The following is a 21,560-nucleotide window of genomic DNA, read 5'->3' on the forward strand; positions in this document are numbered from 1 at the left end:
CCCCATACAGGCACCTAAGATTTAGTTTCCGAGATGTACCAGTGTATGCATGTACTTCCCTGAGAGGGTTTGTTAATACTGTAACTTGCCTCAAAAAGGTAACTTAATTACAGGTAGTGTATATGTCATCAAATGTTGGCCACCGTTGTGTTAATAAAAACAGTCTAAAAAAAACTCAGTTTAGTGCTTCTTTGGGGTAAAAAGCCTGACTGGTCTGGATGAGGATATCACAGTGGACAGCTGAGACGCCAAGACTTTTGCCAGGACCTTAACCTCCAGGTTGAATTTGGATATGGGCCTGTAGGAGCCAGATTGTTCCAGGGTTTTTCCCTGTTTAGGAATAGTTATTATTAGAGCTGTAGGTTCATCTTCTGGCAGGAATCCCTTATCTTTCGCTGCGTGGAACACCTGAAACATACCTTTTTCCTACTATACTAACCACTCCTTTATAGAGTTCGATTGGCAGGCCGTTCGGACCCGGGGCTTTACCTGATTGTAGATCCTGGATTGCCCCCACTATCTCCTCCTCAAATAGGTCCTGCTCCAGCATCTGCCTGTTCTCCTGCACTACACAGTCTTCTGCTGTGTATGTCGGGACAGGGGCATACAGCTGTTCATAATAGTCTGTAAAGGCTCCTCTAAGTTTCCTCCCTGTCTCATGGAGTGTCCCGTCAAGCGCTTTTATTTCTTGCACCCAATTCCTACCCTGGTCCCTTTGTTCAAGCCAGGCCAACATTGTACTGGCCTTATCCCTCACATCATAAAGTTTCCTCTGAGTTCTCAGTTCTGCTAGGTCTCTCAGTTCTTTCTGCTTAACCCGGATGCCATGGGCATTCATAGCAACTTCCTCGCCTTCAGCCAGAACCTTGGTTTCTAACTCTGCAATTTTTCTCGACTTCTGCATATTACAACTGCCTTTCTTTTTGTTTTCCTCCTATCAATCCCTGTCAACGACTGTTCAGGACTCTGTCGGGAACACAGTCAGGGACTTGAGCAACGACTGGGGACTGGGTAGAAAACATACAGTGCAGAGAAAGAATAGTGCAGCGCTGCCCAGGATCACACAAGGAGTTAGAGGAGAAAATGGGATCCAATGGGGTAGCCTGTACAAGATGGCTAAGACTCAGAAAGGAAGGGCACTCACAAGACAATTTAGCATTTAGACTAACTACGCCCAGGACAAACGTGCAAGACATATATATAGAACAACATTAACAATAAAGAGAATGTGGGGTAAAGCACTCAGGAGCTCCACACTGTAAGACTGAAGCTCTCTAAGTTCCTCTCCCACAGTTGCTGTTACAGATACTGACTGAAAATACCCACATATAGGATATGTATACAAAGGCAGGGTCTGTGGAGCCTATACCTATGCATCCTCGCCAGAATAAATGGCCCCCTCTACTCTTAAGATACTCTCCTTGAATGTAAGGGGCCTCAATAATCCCGTCAAGCGCAAAGCGATCCTGTCCTGCCTTGAAGCTGCCCATGTAGAAATGTGTCTCCTCCAAGAAACGCATCTCCTTTCCAAAGACTGTCACCGTCTTCGGTCACGTAACTTCCCTACAGAGCTATTTTCCTCTAGCTGCAATAAAACAGGAGGTGTCGCCATCCTGGTTGCTCAGGGATTTCAGAGGAAACAAGGAAGCAGAAATAAAGGGAAGACTACTTACATATCGCTTTACCTTAGGTGGCCTTACATTTACCGTAGGCTCGGTGTATGCTCCGAATGAGGGGCAAGAACGATTTTTACATATGGCGCTCCCAGAAGCGACAGCCACCGCTGAGAGACGGATACTGTTAGGAGGGGACTTGAACCTAGTTTTCAAAAACGAGGTAGATAGATCGAGCCAACGCGCAGGGCAGACTGGCGCTCTGTCGGCTAAAGGGAAAAAGCGCTTGCGAGATTTAGGGCTTGAGGACTTATGGCATAGTTTTCACCCCAGTTCTAGTGAGTATTCCTACTACTCCAATGCACGCAAAACATACACTAGATTAACTACCTGCTTACTTCCGCCCCCATGCACGCAGTAGCCACTGCTGCAGAAATAGGTACTGCATCTCTGTCGGACCATGCCCCAGTAGTAGCCTCCTTTACTCTTCCTCCTATGCAGTGACACGATAAAGGACTATCTCTCCCACAACGACAATGACACATCCCGAGCTACACAATGGGCGGCGCTCAAAACAGTCATCCGAGGGGAACTACAGACTATCTAAGCCACAGTAAATGCGGAGCGCAAGAGCAAGAGGGCAGACCTAACTTAAAAAACAAAAGAGCTCGAACAAATGCACCAGCGGACAGGGGCACCACAAATTTAGCGTTAGCTGAAAGCCATGCGACAGCAGCTGATAGCCCTAGACCAGGATAAAGCGGAATATGCGGCCCTCCGATTGAGATACACGTACTACACTGGGGGTGACAGATGCGGCTGGCTCCTTGCACATAAGAGCGTGGATTGAGACAGGGAGTCCAATAGATCCTCGCTGGTGACAGTGGTCGGGTCACGGACGACTCGGACATTGCTGAGGCGTTCCGCGAGTTCTACGGCCCTTCTCTTTGCAGGCTCATCTCACTCCTTGCTGGAAGGGGTAAAATACCTAGCAACCACGGATCTGTCCACCCTGACTAAAATGCAGACTGACCTGCTGGACTAGGACATACGGATTGAGGAGGTGGTTGCGGCTATATCGCGCCGGCCAAAGCCCCTGGACCAGACGGCTTCTCAACACTTTTCTATAAGACCTTTTGCGCGTCGGTGGCCTCAATCCTTACGAAGCTCTTTAACACGTTTTCGGAACACGGGGTGATACCAGGAGAAATGCTGGAATCCTCAGTATTCCAAAACCAGGCAAAGATAGAACGGCATGCGGAGCCTACCGCCCTTTATCCCTCCTCAACGTAGATCTCAAGCTGTACACTGGGATCCTGGCTGCGTGCCTCGTGCCATATATGCCAGACTTGATAGCACCTGATCAAGCGGGCTTCATTCCTCAGCGCCAAACCGGTGATAACACTACACGGGCTCTGCACCTTATTGAGAAAGCATCCAAGATCCCAGGCAAAATACATGTTACTAAACATAGACGCCGAAAAGGCCTTTGACAGGGTCCACTGGCCATATTTACAACGGGTCCTTGCACAGGTTGGTATGGGAGTGAAATTTTGAACGTGTATTTTGAACTGTTACAAATACCCTACAGCCACAGTGTGGGTAAATGGCTACACATCGTCTAGGTTTCCAGTGGAGAGAGACACGAGACAGGGGTGTCCCTTGTCGTCCCTTCTCTTTGCACTCTACATGGAGCCTCTGGCGTCACATGTCAGACACAACTCAGAGAGAGCGGGAATTACATTTGGGGGAGACACCCACAAGATCAGTCTTTATGCAGACGATGTCCTCATCTCGCTGTCGAACCCGACACTCGCACTCCCGGCATGCCTACAAGAATTGGAGACATTCGCCCAATTCTCGGGATTCAAAGTGAATATGGGTAAGTCAGTGGCATTCGACCTCTCGCTTTCCCCCTCCACACAAGAGCTCCTACGGGACCACCATTCCATACAATGGGCGACACGCTCGGTTTCCTACCTCGGGATTCAGCTTGCTTCATCCTTGCCAGCCACGGTGGCCATTATTTATGCACAACTACGGGCAAAAATACGCACAGAACTGAGCCAATGGAAGCACTATCCGCTCTCCTGGCTCGGCAGAATAGCGGTAGTAAAAATGACGATATGCCCCAGCTCTTATATATCTTCCAAACCTTGCCTCTACACACCCCACTAGGGTGGCTACAGTGAACTCAGCATGAACTGGCGCAATTTATCTGGAGCGGGCACAAGCCACGGATGAAACGTGCAATAGCAGTCCTACCACCGGAGAAAGGGGGTCTCGGCATCCCCGACATTCCGCTATACTTCCAAGCGGCGCAACTACGGCACTTAGTAGAGTGGAGCCGACTAGAGTCTGAGAAACAACGGCTGTTTCAGGACCAAGCAATAGCTGTCAGGCCCTTACAGGGGATCCCCTTCCTCCGTAAAGCACTCAGACCACCTAACCTCTACGCATGTTCAATCACTCGACCAACACTCGACACATGGGACCGTACTAATACCACACACGGTCTTACCACTTTCCCCTCACCAATGACCCCCATATTTGACAACCCCAATTTTCAACCAGGATTAGATGCAACCACTTCTGTGAATTGGTGATCTGCAGGGTGTTGCTCCCTCGGCCACTTGTTTGACTTAGATGGGGTTATACCATTCCAGCAACTTAAACAAGACTATGGGCTAGTCGAAACCGACCGCCTTACTTACCTTCAGATTCAGCACTGGGCCCTGCACAGACAGATTAGACCCTTAGCTAGCAGACTTCTCACACCCTATGAAAAGTGGCTTTACACGTTCTTCAGATATGAAACTCATTTCAGATCTGTATAAAATGTTGTTACATAAGAACGCACGCATGTACGATGCTGGCCGAGATTGCTGGGAAAGAGACCTAGGCAGAGCACTAAACAGTAAGGAATGGGGAGGGAAATACCGTAGAGCCCGTCATTCAGCATATCATACGGGATTAACCGAAACTCTCACCAAACTGGCCACCTATTGGTATTATACCCCAGAGTGCATACAATCAATGGATCCTACTAAGGGGGCGGATTGCTGTTGTGGGTGCGGGGCCCCAGGTACTCTGGTGCACATTCTGTGGGACTGCACACATCATCAATACTACTGGACCCAGGTGCTCGACTAAGTAGACAAACACTTAGATACACAGAGACCACGGTTCCCGGCATATGTCATCCTGGGTCTCCCGAACCCACTCACGTACCCTCTAAAATCCTGTAGAGGTCGCCTTATTGCAATAACACTGGGCTCAGCCATCCAAAATATCTTGATACACTGGCGTACTCCCCAGACCCCTACTTTCACAGACTGGCTGCACCGCCTCTGGCATGTACTTGGAATGGAGAAATTAATGTTAACCATAGCAGGGAAGGGGTCGGCATTCAATGATCTTTGGCAGCCATTCGTGTCACTCCTCTCCGTTGCATTCAGGAAAGTCACCAGCCCTAGACACCTGCGCCTTTTGCGTCTCTCAGACCCCCAATCTGAGGGGACTTGACAAATTACCCTGCTTAAACAGCGCTGGAATGGACATTTCCCCTTTCTTTTTCTTCCCTATTTTTGTTTTTTTGTGGACAAGGGGTTACGGAGGGGGGAGGGGGGACTCATACTGTTCTCCAAAGTTCTGTATTTTTTTTCTCATTGCCTTAAGACTGATACTGCATAGTCTACTGGCAAGGGTATTCCCTGGTCATGATGTACGGCTTGGGCACTGCCCTCGAAATGCTGAATGTTTTTTTAAAATTTCAGTAACAGATTTACACCATAAGCATCTAGGCTGCTTCCATTTAGGCTAATAAATGCCTGGTGCTGTTGCTGTCACAATCTGTGGGTGCTCCCTCGTATTCCTGATGCATATGTTTGATAACTAGGATTTTGCATCTCTGGCTGATATTTAACTGTAAAGCATAAACTTTGGATGTGAGCCCATTCCTTTATACATAATCGCGATGAACCGAGTCCTGATTTGGTAATTTTCATATTAAGTCTTATACGGCGCACCCTCTTCTGCTTTCTGCAGTTATGAAAAGGAAGCTGCATACATTCTATACTGAATAGCATTGACGGGGAATATTCCATATACTACGAAGCCTGCGAGTTATTGGCCTCTTTCTGGATGAGTCTGATCCACTCAACTCCCAGTGCCCTGAAGAAGTCCTGTACTAGGACAAAACGCGTCGGGTGTATCGTTGAGAAAAGCTACATATATCTTTTGTCTTCGCTTTTAAACTATTGAAACTGGAATAAACAGAAAATCTTGAAGAACAACGGTTTTGATTTGGACCATATAATTGTTCTTCTTTTTTTGAAATTTATGTGTGGAGCACCTTTGCTTTTGTTTCAAATTGTTAGGCTCCTACGGGAGCCAGCATTGTGACAGTGCATGCGATTCAGAGTGCAAACAGGCCCCAGCAATGACCGAGGGGATTTGTCTGTAGTTGTTGAGTTTGCTGGGGTCTGTCGATTTCTTTAATAGTGCATTGCCTTTTGCAAGTTTCCAGTCCTCAGGGAAGGTGGCTATGGCAATTGAGGTGTTGAATATGATGGTGAGTACTTGGCTGATTCTGGCTGTGTCTAGGTTGAATGTGTTTCTTTCTACAAGCATATTTAATTGAGCTTCGATGCTCCCTTATTGTTAGGACTGAGTTGATGCTGTGCAATTGTTCAACTTATATTTTGGCAGGCCGAGGTAAAGGCTGTAGTTGATATCATGTCATGTTGATATAATGGCCACTCACTCTAATGGGGTTGAGGTGATCAGAGACATCCCCTGTACTTTGGGGTCTTCTGTGTGAATAGTAATGTATACGTCCCATATATTATTAGTTGAAGAGAAATGTGTCTTGCATAGATGCCTATGCTCCATCTAACCATGCAAAGGTTAAATCATCACAAAGTTTCTATCTGGTGTTAGTTTACTTAGGCCCATATTCACGAAGGTACTTACATGGAACAAGTTACCAGTTAGAGTCTCCACCCTTGTGGCAGAGCCTCTGCTCTTGTGGCAGAGTCTTCGCACTTGTGGTGGAATCTCCGCATTCGGGGTGTAATCCCTGAACGGCACACTCTCTGCAGTACGCCATGCGGAGATTTGGCCCCAAGTGCAGATACTCCGCCACAAGTGCAGACTCCACACTTGTAACTTTACTACACATAAGTAACTTCATCAGTCGGCCCTTACTAACTAGTGTCTCACAAAATATATATAGGTAATTGAGACCGTTGAAACTGTTATGGTTATTGTGGTCAATGTATAGTGTGTTTGATCACTAACTTACACATTTGATTTTAGTTTTTGAACACAGTAATTCCGTATGAGAAAAAAAGCTCCCCTCCTTCCGTTGAAGATCTTCAGATGCTGACCAATCGTAAGTTCTTCCTGCCAATATTTTATTCCAAGTGAAGTGTTACCTGTATTGGGCTTTAATAAATATTACTATGGGCTCTTCATCCTATGGAATATGAAACGCAATATAAGTTCCCAGAAGCAATTTCATTGTGGGCACCCTAAACACTTGACTAGTTTTACTATTCTTTGGGTTGAGAAGTCCAGACCTAGTAGTGATTCGGTTGTCATGTATATTCACTCACTCAACAAACCAAAGGTTTAAGTGACACTATAGTTAGGTTTGCTAAGAAAGCTCAACTCTCATTAAAATATGCCTATAAATTCACTGACAAAAAAAATGTTAAAGGGACATTATGGTTAGGTGATATTGTGAGTTATATCATAACGTTTTAAACCAGAAAAACCACTGAAATTCGTACATTCTGGTTTAGCAAGCTAACTATTGCCCTCACATATCAACCTATAGCGTCAGTTTAGCCTTTGGTTTATTTCAGTGAAGTTTTTCAGTGTAAAGTTAGATCTTATAAATGTAGTTCAGTATAGCGTCAATGTTACCTTTAGTTTTTGTTGTACATTTTTAGTAGTATGGTTTAATTTTTCATCTGTTGACAATGTTATTGTTATGTGTTGCTCTCATAGAGAGCCTCTATTGTTTATTTTAGTTTCTAAATCTCATAACTCACTGCTAGGATATTGCAACAGTTGATAACAAAACTAGTTACCCACTCTCGTCATGTCAGGAAGGTTCAGATCACTGCCTTGCTCCTTTTATAGGAAGTTCCCAACCTTTTAACCGAATTTGGGATTAGCACTTGAGAATTATCACATCTTGCACTGGGCCCTGCTGTTTCTATGTTTTTTTTAAATTTATTTAAATCTTCCAATTTTTGTGGAGTTTTTGATTAAAGAAAATATAGCATATGTGGAGAAGAGAGATGAGCAAAAATATGAAAGACAGGAGGGACACTCAAGACCAGTAAATAGTCAATAGTTTTGCAGTTTTTTACTAACCCTCAGAGGGAGAAATGGGTGTTGGCAAAGATCGTCACCTGCAATATTTGCCAGACGTGAAGGAAATTACCCCATTAGGGTCACCCAAGTCACCTCGGACCACATGTCAGCCTTCCATACTACATGAAGAGTCAGAGAGACAGTGGAGAATATACACCAATAATTATTTATTATATTCGCTCAGAGTGGGCTCCGCCTGCCCAGTCTCGAGAGAGTGCTACAGAGGGAACTGAAAGAAAGTCAGCCAAAAGATACGTTATGTACGTTACATGGTTAGTTAAGAACACACCCACAGTGGAATTTTCCAAGCAGATGTAGCTGTGCCAGGAAAGCCAAAAAAAAGGTTTCTGCTCTTGTATCTTGCACAACTCAGCACGGTCCAAGGCCATTTTATCCTGGGCTGCGATCAAACTGCCAGACAGGTGGGAGAGGGACTTTATCTAGTGGGAAAGCTATGCACTGGCGCTAACAGTTCTTTATTGTAGAAACGAAACTTAGCAAAGGGTATTTCTCTGAACTGCAAAAGATAAGGTTTGATCATCACACAAAATGGAGTCTAAAAAAGAAAATGGTTTAGCGAATGTTAACTTATACATAGCATTTCGTGAGCATCAACCTAACCACAAACCCTCCTTTTAGCATGAGCTAAAGACATTTTCTAATATACAGAAAGAAAGGAAAACATGTACATAGCCAGTGCAACTGGAACAGCATCAAAAGTTGATAGGGAATCAAAATCAGAAAGACAATCAAGGTGAAGCTATGGGCTCACTTTGCAATCTACATCAGAAATATGGACAGCACGAAGGGATGAATCCTCGAATATTCCCTCATCTATATTCATAAGCTTGGAGCATCATAGCGGCATTGGTAGGCTGATATTTTCTTTTTGGGGATAAAAACAGTGACACAATAGGAACAACAGAGGGGAAGGCATTGCATGAGGATGCAACAGAGGACTATCACTACTATAAGATAAATAATTTCCTTGAGAATCCAACTCCAATTGCCCAAAAGAGACCAAGTCCAGTTCCCACTTTCCATCTCCATGACGTTCTCAATGATGTCCATAATATGTTGTGTGATACTCTTTTCCGTATTTTCTATACCAACCACACATTGGTCGCCAACCACTCCGCATACACCACCACTCTTGGCCAAGATAAGATCCACTACATACCTAGTCTGTTCCGAATCCACCAGCATACTTTCTAACTGAGTAGTGATGTCGATTAAGGCAGCCACCGTAGTATTGGACAAGATTTTCCATTTACAACCAAAATATTCTCTAGCTTTCTCACCTCTGGCCATGGCAGTACCATCCAGTGTAAAGATGGAAGAGAGGATATATCCAAATGTAATACTATTACTATAGCTATTCACTTCCAAACCTGTTACCCCTTCACAGAATTTTTTTGTTAATGTCCTTATTACCCATCTTGTTTAAGGTCGAGCATATATGCTTGGAACACCCAAAGGCGGTACCATCTAAAGAGCCACATCATAAGTACCATTTAGACATTGGAGTAAGTCCCATTAGAGAGAAAGCAAAACCCTGGGTGCGCATACATTGGCCCTGATAGTTCACCGCAGAGTATCGGGAGTTCATACCCAAAGTGCTTGGATCTTTTTTTATTCACCAAAGGGACTGTTTGTTTAAACAATATTATCTTTGAACAATTAATGTACAAAGAAGTATCCAAACTATTCACTATGGGACAACAATCAGGATAATAGCCGGCCTCTCGAGGTACTGTCAACTTCTTGTAATGCTAACTCACCAGTGTTTTATTCTGCCCTTCCATATAGAAATTATCATAATATGTATTGTTATTGCAACCTAGATAACCCATACCCTGTGGTTTCATATGATACAGACACGGTCCAGGATAACCAAATCCAAACACTCCCTTTACTTCCACAAACTGAGGTGCTGAGTATATGAGTAATTAACAAGCGACAATGGATATGCAGTCCAAAGACTAGTGACAGATAGAGTGGGGTAACAGGCCGTCCTTTTTCCATAAGAACCTCCTATGAGTCTCCACAAACACATTACTCGGGCAGCCCTTTTAGGGCGTCTCAGGGAAATAACTTCACCTGTGTGGGTACATTATGTGCATCCTCCAAAAGCCGCAATACCACACATTATTATTATATTATTGCCATTACCAGGACAATGACAAATTCATTTTTACTATGTATTGGCCAAATTATACTGCGTTGTATAGTGGTCATTGGCTGCTCCTTATAATTACCCCCTCATGTCTCCCCGTCCTAGTCCTTACAACGTGAGGCAGTCCTGCCTCCACCAAGCCAATCAAAACGCCAGAAATCCAAAGTTCAAAGGTTACATAAGCCCCTCCCACCCACCGTCATGCCTGTTTCTTATCTGCTCCGACGGCGGTCGGAACACTGGTGCTCCCAGTTCCTGCCTCTGTTCCGGTTTGGTTCTAGATGGTTTGGCGGTGCCGTGAGTGTTTCTTTTGCATTTTAAAATGTTTCTGTTATTTGTCTTTTCAAATTTCTCTCGGCGCGGCCGCTCCGGTCCTTTGGTTGGCTACGCTCCTGTTCTGGGGTCAGGATGCACCCTGTTCATGTGCTGGGCTGGGGCGGGGAGCCCTCCTGGTGTTCTGGCCCCAGCTCATTCCGGCGCTGGTGCTTTAGTGCAGCATCCGGCCCCTGCAGCCATGTTCTCCATATGTGGCTCTGGGTGGAGACTACAAGGCTGCCCTTTTTGTTTATTTTTCCGGTCTCACATGCGAGATTGATGTTTGGGGGCAGTGTTTCATGGAGGTTGCTGGGCACTTCCTTTATTGGTGTGTTGGGAGTTTCCTGTGGGGTTTACTCCTTTGCACGCCATGTGTGAGGGGGCTTCCTCTCCGGTGCATCCAAGGAGCTATGGCTTGATGGTATTTCTTATGCCTCTGGTGTCACAGGTTTTCACCAGACAAGGATTCAAGTCCTGCCACTGCTGTCAACGTGACTTGGGATGTCCAATGCATTCTCTTTGTCCACGCAGCATGATGTCCTAGAGCTGTGGGGGTGTTCTTTTGCAGTTTTTCTTGGACTGTTTTGCGCTGTCTGCGCTGCTGGTGCATGCAGCTATGCCATCTTCTACTGTTGGTGGGGTCGTGGACATTTTCCCCTATTGAGGAATGCATTCAGGGTTTGGTGGTCCGTGGTCTGGTGTGCTGGGTCTTCTCCCTGATTCATTTACTACTGCGGGGTTTTTTCCCATTTTTGACCTGCCATTTCATGCTGTCCTGTTGGCTGTACTGGCTGCAGTGAGGCCTGGCATTGCCATGCAGGATATTCCTCACTTTCTGGGGACACTGTTTCGCCTGGCAGTCTTTGTCACCCGGTATCCTCCATTTTCTTCTTTTTGCTCGTTCTTCCTCTATGTCTTCGGAGGCGGCTTCCCTGGAGGTCCAGGTTGGGCGGTTGGTGGATTCCGCTCTCAAGAGTTTGTTTGTTGCTTCGTCTTTTGGGGTGCGTGCTTGCTCTTTTTCGGCCTGTGCTTTGCAGGTTCTTTTTTTGGGGGTCCCTCCTTCCTGTCTTGGCCAGGTTGGTTGGGCCTTCTCCTCGGCTACCAGAGCGGCGGGGGCTGGTGAGATTTCTCTGTGGCCCGCGCTTTGGTGCTTTGTCACTACCCTGGCGCCTTGGTCCACTGCCTGCTGTTTTTGGATTCTGTTTGGTTCCCAGTCTCAGCGGTGCCTGCTGCTGCCCCTGGGTGTCAGTCGCATATTTGTGCACAGGAGGAGTCTCCGTGGCCAGGTGGTTGCGTCTCTTCCTCTCCAGGTTATGTGTTCCGCTCCTGGTTTTAGCCTGCTTGTGGGTCCCCTGTCTCCTTTGTTGACATTGTTGCTATTTGGGGGCTCGGCTCAGTTGTTCCTGGGTGGTTGGTCCCGTCTGATGTCCGAATGGTGGGTCCTGTCGGTCATCGCTCTTGGTTGCCGGTTTCCATTCCGGGGCCATCCCCCTTTTGGGCTGTTTTCAGGGTTGCTTAGTTGTCCGTTGGTACTGTGATGCGTTCAGCCGTCTTCTTTGGCGTCAGCCTATTTTTTGTCACTGCACTCTGTTGTGCTGGTTTCGGTGATGGAGTGGGGCAGGGGGTCCTCTTCCTCTCTGTTCCTGGTCCTGGTTCCTGTTGGTTCCTTCAGTACGGTTCTGCCTCCCGGGACTTTGGTTGGGTTGGTTCCGCTGTGTCCCTTTCGGTTGTTCCCCTTATAGTCTGGCATTTCCCTCTTCCTGGTGGGTGATTTTTGGCTTCCCTAGGTATGGGTGACGCCTGTTTTTCAAGTTCCTATCCATCCGGCTGATCAGAGGTTTCCTGTGGTTTGCGGTGGTTGGGTTCCGTTTCCTGTTTTCAGGTGTTGCCTTTCGGCTTCTCTCCTGCTCCTCAGGTTTTTTCCATGGCACTGGCTCCTGCTGTGGAGGTTTGCTGTCCTGGTTCCGGTTTCTGGGGTCGTATTGGGTCTGGCTTTTTCTCGTCTGGTTCCTGTTTGGAGGCTTCAGTTTTCTCGGGACCGGTTTGACGCTTTGTGGGGGGCTGCTTTCCCAGTGCTCGCTTCGGCGGTTCATATGCAAATTTATTGAACAATTCTGGGAGGGTTTGCATGGTCCCTGTCAAGGATGACACACAATTTTGTGAGGCGTTCCATGGGTCTGGCTCTGTTCTCTGCCTTATTGGCTCTTCTGCGGGTCCTGCTGGGTCAACCTTCTGCCCCGGCTCGGGGTTGGTTGTGGGTCCAGAGGGTGGTGGATGCCTCCACGGCTGTGGTTCCTTGGGCTCTCTGCAACTGACTCGTTGGGTCCTTTTCCATGCTGGTTACGGTGCTCTGATTCCTCTTTCCCCTGTTCTGGTTCCTTCTTTGATCCGGTGGCTTTGCTCTCTCGACCTGGTGTGGGGAGTGCGTTTCTGCTTCCCTCTCTCGTCTAGTTGTCCTCGGACGCCTGTCCTTGGGGTTGGGGGCCCCGTTGGGGTCCTTGGTGGCCGGCTAGTCTGTTGTTCGGCCTGCATTCTGGTGGCTCATTGTTGTTTGGGCCTTTTTGGGGGTTCCCGGTAGGTGTCTCTGTTCCTGCTGGCTTCCATGTTTTGTGTCTGGGCGGCATCTTCTTTGTTGGCTTTCGGGGGTCTTGGGTTCAGGTCCCTGTTAAGGTGGTTGCTTTCCTCAAAGTGAAAGTGCTCTAATTGTGCATTCTTTAAGTGGCTTGGGCCGCTTCCTCCCGTCGTTTGGGCGGGCCCTATTCTTATGTTGGGACAATGCGCGGGTGCTTGGTATGGCCCCTGCGCTGGGATGACATGCTGATTCACGTAGCATTCCCTCTGTCTGTTCCTTTGTTCCAGGTCCATTTGTCTTTGGTTTGGGACTTTTTGGTTCGGTCTTGTTTGCTTCCCCTCCCGTTGCTCTTCTCCCCTGGTTTTTGTTCCAGGGGGTCTGTACTCGGGGGTTGCTCTCTCGCTTCCTTGGCCTTTGGTTTTCTGTATGCCTTCCCTCCTGTTTTCTCCTCCCGGGAGTTCTGCAGAGGTTTGAGGGGGTGTCGGTGTTGTTGGGTTGGCCTCTCTGTCTTTGGTTTTCGCTCCTGCTACTGCTGGCGGGGTTCGGATTTGACCGGCCTCCCTTGCCTCCAGCTCTGCTTCTGGGTCCACAACTGTCTTTGCCCTATCTTTGTCGCTTGCTTCTGACGGCCTGGCTCTTGAGCGGCTGTCTTTGGCATCTTTGGGCTGTTCTTCTGTGGTGGCCTGTGGCGTGTGTTGGTCGTATTGGCCTTCCGCTCTTTGGAGCTGTGATGCCCGTTGGGGCTCGTTTGTTTCCTGGTGCTCTTTTCTTGGTCGGAATCCATGCTGGGGCTCTTGTTTTTGTGCTGGATTCTCCAGCTTGGGTTTGTTGTTGGGCTTTTTCCCATTCCACCTTGTCTGCTCGTTGACGGCGGTTTGTGCTTGTCGGGGTCTTGGGGCTTCCTTGGTGGTTGTTGCCCTTTGGTGAGGCGCCTTCTTCTGAGTTTTGTGCTTCGTTGTCCAGGCTCTCCTGTGCTCGTTTATTCTTGGGGCTCTTCTGTTTTGCCTTCAACGTTTGCTGCAGTTTGGGGTTTCTCCTACCCTGTCTGTCTCCTGTCGGTTCTGTGTCTGCTTCCTGAGCTGAGGGGCGGGGTCTCTATCCAGGAGATTTTTGGGGCGGCCATTTGGCGGTCCGTCACACTTTTGTGCGACATTCTCAGCTTGATGTTTTACTTGCCTCTCCTGACGGTTTCTGTTGGCGTCTTGTACGCTGCTGTTCTTTGGTACTTTATTGTTTAAAGTGTTATACTTTTGCATGGATCCCTGGTGTCCTGCGTTTTGTTTTCTTATTGGTTCTCTGTCTGTGAGTTCCTCACGTAGTAAGGACTGGGACGGGGAGGACCCATGAGGGGTTAATGTCTTATTACAGGTAATCTTCATTACCCCAATTAGGGTCCTCCCCGTCCCAGTCCTCTTCCCTCCCTCCCTCCCGCTGTGTTTGTGTCTGAGTCTTGTTGATAACAGGCATGGCGGTGGGTGGGGGGGGGGGCTTATTTAACCTTTGAACTTTGGATTTCTGGTGTTTTGATTAGCTGGGTGGAGGCAGGACTGCCTCACGTAGTAAGGACTGGGACGGGGAGAACCCTAATCGGGTTAATGAAGATTACCAGTAAGTAATAAGACATTAACTTTCCTACCAAAAGGATGCATAGTATATCAAAGAAAGAAGATGCGAAGGAAATGTGAATGTTCCCAGTGTCTGTAAGAGCCTCGCTGGCACAGGCTCCTAATGTCTATCAATCAGTTTGCGTCTTGAACACCGGCGATGGAGCTCTGTCCCAAGCTCTTTCCTAATCTATCCCATGCTGATAAAGATGGTATACTCTCAGAGTATACTTTCCTAACTAATGTTCAAACAATAAGAGCAAAGCAGATACAGAATTTCACTTGTTCCACTCTCTTGTTGGTGCTGCTACTCAGTACTTTCCTACCACGTGCAGTCCATCCCTAGTCTTTCTTTTCCTTGGACTCGGTGGTCCTCGTCCGAGGATGTAAATTGTACATGGCAGCTCCAGGCACTGTGTGATGACTGAACAGAGGCTCCTGGACAGCTCGTATTTCTGGTGGGACAGCCTTGTTCAGAACGTTGTCGTGCTCCTTGTCTGTTTGTGTTGAGATCAACTGTGTTTCACTAAAAGGCACCTGTTCACGTTCAACGTCTCCTATGCCCTCCTTGACCCACTGGTCATAAGGCAACGGCAAAGGTATTCTTTTACAATGGGTGGCATGGACCCAGTTCTTTCGACTTGCAACCTTCACAGCTGTCTGTGTAACCAGCAAAGCCTGTTCAGGACCTTTCCATCTGGGCTCCAAACTTTTTTGATGACAACAAAGTTGCCAGGTTGGATTTTGTGGTCAGGTCCTTCGGGTTTAGGAGGTAAGGAGTATCACACCTGTTGGTGAATAGAATACAAACTTTCATTTAACTGCCCAAGGTAATTAAGCAATACAGGATATTCAATATCGGAGTACCTTTTCAGCCTAGGGATGCACCAGACATTCGCAGGGTGCCTGAACACTAACTCAAATGGTGACAAGCCAGTTCTAGAGTGTGCTGTAGTTCTAGTTGACAACAGAGCTAATGGAAGAGCATCCGGCCAGTCCAATCCTGTTGTCGCCTAGATTTTTGCCAATGTCAATTTGAGCATACCATTGTACTTCTCAACAAGACCTGCTGACTGTGGGTGATAGGCAGCATGGGATTTCTGTTTAATGTGTAAACCATTACATATTAGCCTAATCACTTTCCCATTGAAATGAGACCCGTTGTCACTCCAGATAACACAGGGCATTCCGAAACGAGGAAAATACTCTTTAAGGAGTACTTTCACAGTTGTGATGGCTGTATTGTCTTTAGTGAGATAAGCCTCAACCCATTTACTGAATGTACATATAACCACTAAGACATATTTGAGATTGTTACAACGTTCCAGCTCAATGAAGTCCATTTAAGGACTTCAAATGGGAATGTAGGTGGTGCAAACTTACCGGATGGTGTAGGGTTACTTTTTCTTGGATTATGCCTCATGCAGATCATTCAGTTTTCATTGCATGCGCAGAAGGTTTGGAAATATTATCATTAAACCAAACCTGTGCCAACAGTTTACAAATACCTTTTGCACTGATATGAGCTGGACCATGAGCTATAGTAACTACAGTGAGTACATATGCATTGGGTAACATCCATTTCTGTTCTCCAAACAAGTCAATCCAATACCCTTCTTCATCTAAACGTACAGTACTCTCTTGCCAAACCACAAATTCTTCTATTGTGGCCTCACGTTGTAGCTCTTTAACACACTCAACAGTGTTTTCAAACATGGCATTCTCTATAACCCATCTTTCTGGGCCTGCAACAAACATTTTCTTTATCTTGCTCTGAGCAGTTTCCTTGGTGGTTTTATCTGCAGATGCATTCCCTCTACCTACATCATCTGTAACTTTTCTTTTATATATATATAGATTACCTACTGGCGGTCGCCAGTAGGTAGTTATAGTTAGGATTTTTTTCAATGTTAAATCTCAAAATTCTATTTGGAATAACTTTGGCAGCGGTTGACGGATCTGCCTGAAAATTTCCTGAAAATGGCCTCGCGGCGCCCCGGTCCTTCCCTGAAAGTTTGGGGGGGATTCGTCAAGCGGGGGCCAAGATAAAAGGGGGGTCCCAAAACGCGTTTTCCCCATGTTAATTTCCATAGGGCGGTCGATTTCACTTTTAGCCCGAACGGCTGAATGGATTTGCACCAAACTTGACAAAATTGTAGGGACTGGTAGCCCGATGTGCCTTTGCTATGTCTCAAGATATGTGCTGCAGTGGATTTTGAGTAATTTAGGTTCAAAAAAATATATATATCTATAGGCGCTCTCCGGTGCGCGCACCGGAGAGCGCTCCAGGCGCGCCACGCGACTTGCGCGCAGAAAGCTGATTGGCTCTCAGTTGTCTGTAAACATTCTAAACAGTCCGGAGCGGCCGCCATCTTGTGTCTCAGTAGGATCGAGACACGAGAGGTGGGCAAAACAAAGAGGGAAATGACCATAAGGGAGCAGGGTAGACCCCCCCTTGACCCCCTAGGTTTGATGTGGGGGCTATAAAAGGGCCCCGCGGGGCATTTAAAATATTTTTTTTTTTCGTTTTGCGCGGGGGAAGCGCCCGGTGCGCGCACCGGGGAGCGGCCCGGGGAGCGCACTATGATGAAAAAAGGTGACAGAGTTTTCAAAAAATGAAGTTTTGATTTAGAAATTGGAGGTAGTTCTAAAAATAACTTTTTTTTTTCTTCTTTTTGTTGTTTTATATTTTTTTTGTGTTTTTTGAACTTTTTGAACTTTTTTTGGCTTTTCAAAACAGTTTTATATATTTTTTTGTATTTTTTAGGGGGAGAAACAAAAAAAGGGAATTGAAACTGGCTCAACTGGAGCAAAAAAACAAAAAACCCAAAAAATTACTTCTTTTTGGGGCACTTGTGATTATCACCTGCAAGGACGATGAGCTTAACACTTTGTTCCCCATAGGAGATAAGCTTGCCACAAGCAGTACAAGTAATTTTAAAATCAGCAAATCTCGGCTGAATGCAAGGCATCACCTCGGATGTTTCTGGTTCCGAGGAAGTGGGTTGGTTTCTTTGGGAGGGGGTCCTTGATGACTGGGGGAGGTTACTGGCCAGTTCCCGGAACTCTGCACGAGAGTAGTTGTTTGGATGCTTACTTGTCATGTGCCGAATCATGGTATAGTTACCAAAAGAATATTTCTTGTTTGGGTTGCCCCGTGAAAGTTCATCATTGCAGATGAGGCAAGTCACCTTGGGCGCATTCACCTTTTTTTTCCCCTCTGGAATTGAAAAAAACTGCCAAACAATGTGTGGTTTGGGTTTGTAAGGTGTATTTTCTTCTGGCAGCCATCTTCTTCTCCCCTCCTCCTCTTCCTCTTCCTCCTCCTCCTGTTCTTGACCACCAATATAATTTGGAGCTGGTCCTCTTGGTGGTGGTGGTGGTGGTGGTGGGGCAGATGCACCAGCTGATGCTACTACTGAAGCCATTATTTGGAGCAAAAAAGTAGAGAGAGCAACAAACAGGTCTTCCTCAGTCAAAGGACAAAGTCAGAATAAGGAAAAAAGGTGGGGTCTTTCATCATTTAGAAAAAAAAACTGTCCTGAACCAATGAGAAGTGTTATTTTCAGGTCACAAGACCAGGGGCTTCATCATTATGAAACTAAAACTGTTATGAACCAATGAAAAGTGTTATTTTCTGCTCACATGACCCGACGCGCTTACGCTACGCGCCCGGGGCGCGCAGCGTAAGCGCGCCGGAAGTTTACGTTGTGCGATCGTATTCGCTCGAGTACTTCCGGGTGCGCTTACGCCGTGCGTATCACGCGGTCGCGGCTACGCGATACGTCACGATCATGTTTTCGTTTGCGATATTGGCGCTCACGTGACGCTCCCCGGAGCGCGCCCCGGGGCGCTTTTTAAAAATACGCTTTTCGGGGCGCTCCCCGGGGCGCGCTCCGGGAGCGCTCTCCAAAAAAATAAAAAAATAAAAATGGGATAATTGTAGGGACAGGTAGCCCTATTCTGAAGTGGTTTGTAAAAAACATTAACTTTAGAAAAATATGTATTGTGCTACATTGGGCTTAATATATGTTAGAGCCAAAATGTAGCCCAAATGTAGCCCAAAGTAGCCCAATGTAGCCCAAAGATGGCCACCAGAGATCAAAAATTGTAAATGTAGCCCAAAATTCAACTAGATGTAGCCCAACTGTAGCCCAATGACAGAATGTACCAGAGTGTTAAAAAGAACAACTAGAGTGCTAACAGTCTTATTTATAAAGTGAAACTTATAGTTAGGAATTAGCATTAAAAAAACCTTTGAAATTCACTGAAAAAACCATAGGTTTCACACCAGTTATAGTTAGGAATTAGCATTTAAAAAACCTATGAAATTCACTGAAAAAACCATGGGTTTCACACCGGTTATAGTTAGGAATTAGCATTTAAAAAAACCTATTAAATTCACTGAAAAAACCATAGGTTTCACACCAGTTATAGTTAGCTGGAAATTTTACTGATATAAAACCATTGAAATTCCCACGTTATAGTTAGTCGGACTCACTATAACTTGCGCGTGCAATGCACTGCTGATGACATCACATATTACATCACTCATGACATGGTCAGTGACATCACTCATGACATCACTGATGACACCATCCAGTGAATATGTGTCTTTCTGAAAAATAAATATTAGTGAGTTATTTTTAAATATTTAAATACATATATTAGTGTTTCACTTTGTGTATAAGTGGCTACATGTGTTGATAAGTAGCTACATGCGTATGTATATGGGTTATTTGATATTTTTATTAGTATCAGTATGAGTGTCTATGTGGTTTGATGGAGGTATTACTTAGCGCATAGATGCATGAGTGACTGACTCTTTGTTTGTATGTGTTTTGAAGACAGCATATGTACAGGATTGTATGGGTGGATGAGTGTCTATATGTGTTTGTTAGTGAGTGAATGACTGTCTCACTAGTGTCTTTATCAGTAACTACATATGTTTTAATCTAGAATATATGAATATTGATGTATATAAGTGAGTATATGTGAGAGTAAGAGATTGTAAGATTTCCTGTTTAAATAAGTATGTGTTTCTATAAGTGATTGTTTAAGAGAATAAATATGTGTAATTTTCAATAGAAGTAAGGTGGAAGTGTGTGTATAACTCTATATTCAAATAAATGGTTGTTCAATAGTTTATTTGCACGTGTGAATATGTGTGTGAGTAACTTTTGGATGAATGTCGGTGTGTAACAGGATGTATAGGTGTATCTCTTCGTATGATGAGTGAGTATATGTATGAGTGACTATATAGAACTGTTGGTGAATGAGTGGATGTGTATATAGATAGTGGAAGTGCTTGTTGTGACTGATATAGGTATGTCCATTTTTAAAAAATTTCAGTTTCTATTTTTGAATATGTGTCTCAAGGGTTACTTTACACTGAGAGGAGGTCTGTCACTGTGTCACAAGGATGGTGTCATCAGTGATGTCATGAGTGATGTCACTGACCATGTCATGAGTGATGTAATATGTGATGTCATCAGCAGTGCATTGCACGCGCAAGTTATAGTGAGTCCGACTAACTATAACGTGGGAATTTCAATGGTTTTATATCAGTAAAATTTCCAGCTAACTATAACTGGTGTGAAACCTATGTTTTTTTCAGTGAATTTAATAGGTTTTTTAAATGCTAATTCCTAACTATAACCGGTGTGAAACCCATGGTTTTTTCAGTGAATTTATATATATATATATGTTTTTTTATTGATGATTCCATTGCAATAATTCATGTTGCAAATGACGATCAAGAAATGAAAAAAAGAAAATCATAATTTACACCCCAGTTTACCCCCACCCACACCGGGACCCCCAATGCTACAATATTACACCTAGCCATATCAAAACAGTGGTACAGATCATCTTACTGATTTAGTAACAGTCTAAGCAAAAATGGAACATCGGAGAAAAATAGAAAACCAGAAACTACAAAGTGCCTTGTGCATGACTGTCGGAGTTCTGAGATTCTATTCAATCTTTAAGACGCCTCCACCTCCTGAGGCTCTTCATTTTATTACAAATCCCCATTCTCGAGAAGATTGTTTTTCCCGATTATAAGTTGCTAACAAACGGAATAACCAATGTTGAAACACTGGTGGGTTCTTATCCAAACACTCCGAAGCAATGCTTAAACTAAAAATAGCCACGGCAATTAGAACCAGGGCCATTCCTTTTGACAATCTTTCTTCAATTGTGACTCCCAGAAGTATTACAGCGGGGGTCAGTGATACCTGAACATTAAATCTGCAATTAAAAAATTCTGTGATCTTGCTCTTTATAGGTGTTAACAACATGCAGGTAGTATAAATGTGTACAATTTCGGCCCCCCATAGTTGACACCTGGGGCATCGAGAGCCTTTGCCGTCCCCCCATTTAATAATCCTACTAGGTGTATAATACAGATTATAATACTGTACAAACAACTTTGAAGATAAAAACGTCGTTTGAGCCAGAGAGAAGGATTCCCGAAAACTTGATTCTGGGATATCCAGTCGCTCTTGCCATTTCAGGGAGTGTTTGTCCATATCGTCCTTCACTTGTTTATTGAGAAGGCAGTAAATAAAACAAATGCAGTATTTATGCACACCTATCAATACTTCAGCCAAATCAGACCTTTGAAAAACCGATGCGGTCCCCACCATTGCAGAATAAAAGTCCCTGAACTGGAGGTAATATAAAAACCTTTCTGGGAGTTGTCAAATTCATTCCTGATCTCTTGGAATAGCTTTACCCCATAGCTGAAAAAGTAACCCAGCCTGTTTAGGCTGCCATTCACCCATCGGAGGATATATTGATCCCAGAAGATTTCTGGGAGGTGATTATTGTTGTTTACCGGGGTGTAAAAATGTAGTCTCCCCAAAGCCATTCCTTTTTGAACTGAAGAC

At 45.3% G+C, this 21,560-nt stretch overlaps 1 protein-coding gene and 1 non-coding gene across 3 annotated transcripts in view; both read left to right on the forward strand.

The window, feature by feature from the left end:
* Nucleotides 1-21,560, forward strand: part of FEZ1 (fasciculation and elongation protein zeta 1) — a 464,287-nt gene that overhangs the window by 395,631 nt on the left and 47,096 nt on the right. For both annotated transcript variants that reach the window (XM_086957154.1, XM_086957155.1), the window contains exon 8: nt 6,933-7,008. In XM_086957154.1, the coding sequence (XP_086813280.1) occupies nt 6,933-7,008 (76 nt within the window). The remainder of the gene's footprint in view (nt 1-6,932; nt 7,009-21,560) is intronic.
* On the forward strand, nt 12,564-12,670 carry LOC147732644 (U6 spliceosomal RNA). The gene has a single exon (XR_015308926.1). It is a non-coding gene; the product is annotated as a U6 spliceosomal RNA (small nuclear RNA).

This window comes from Lissotriton vulgaris, chromosome 2_1, assembly GCF_964263255.1.
Source record: "Lissotriton vulgaris chromosome 2_1, aLisVul1.2, whole genome shotgun sequence".
NCBI lineage: Eukaryota > Metazoa > Chordata > Amphibia > Caudata > Salamandridae > Lissotriton > Lissotriton vulgaris.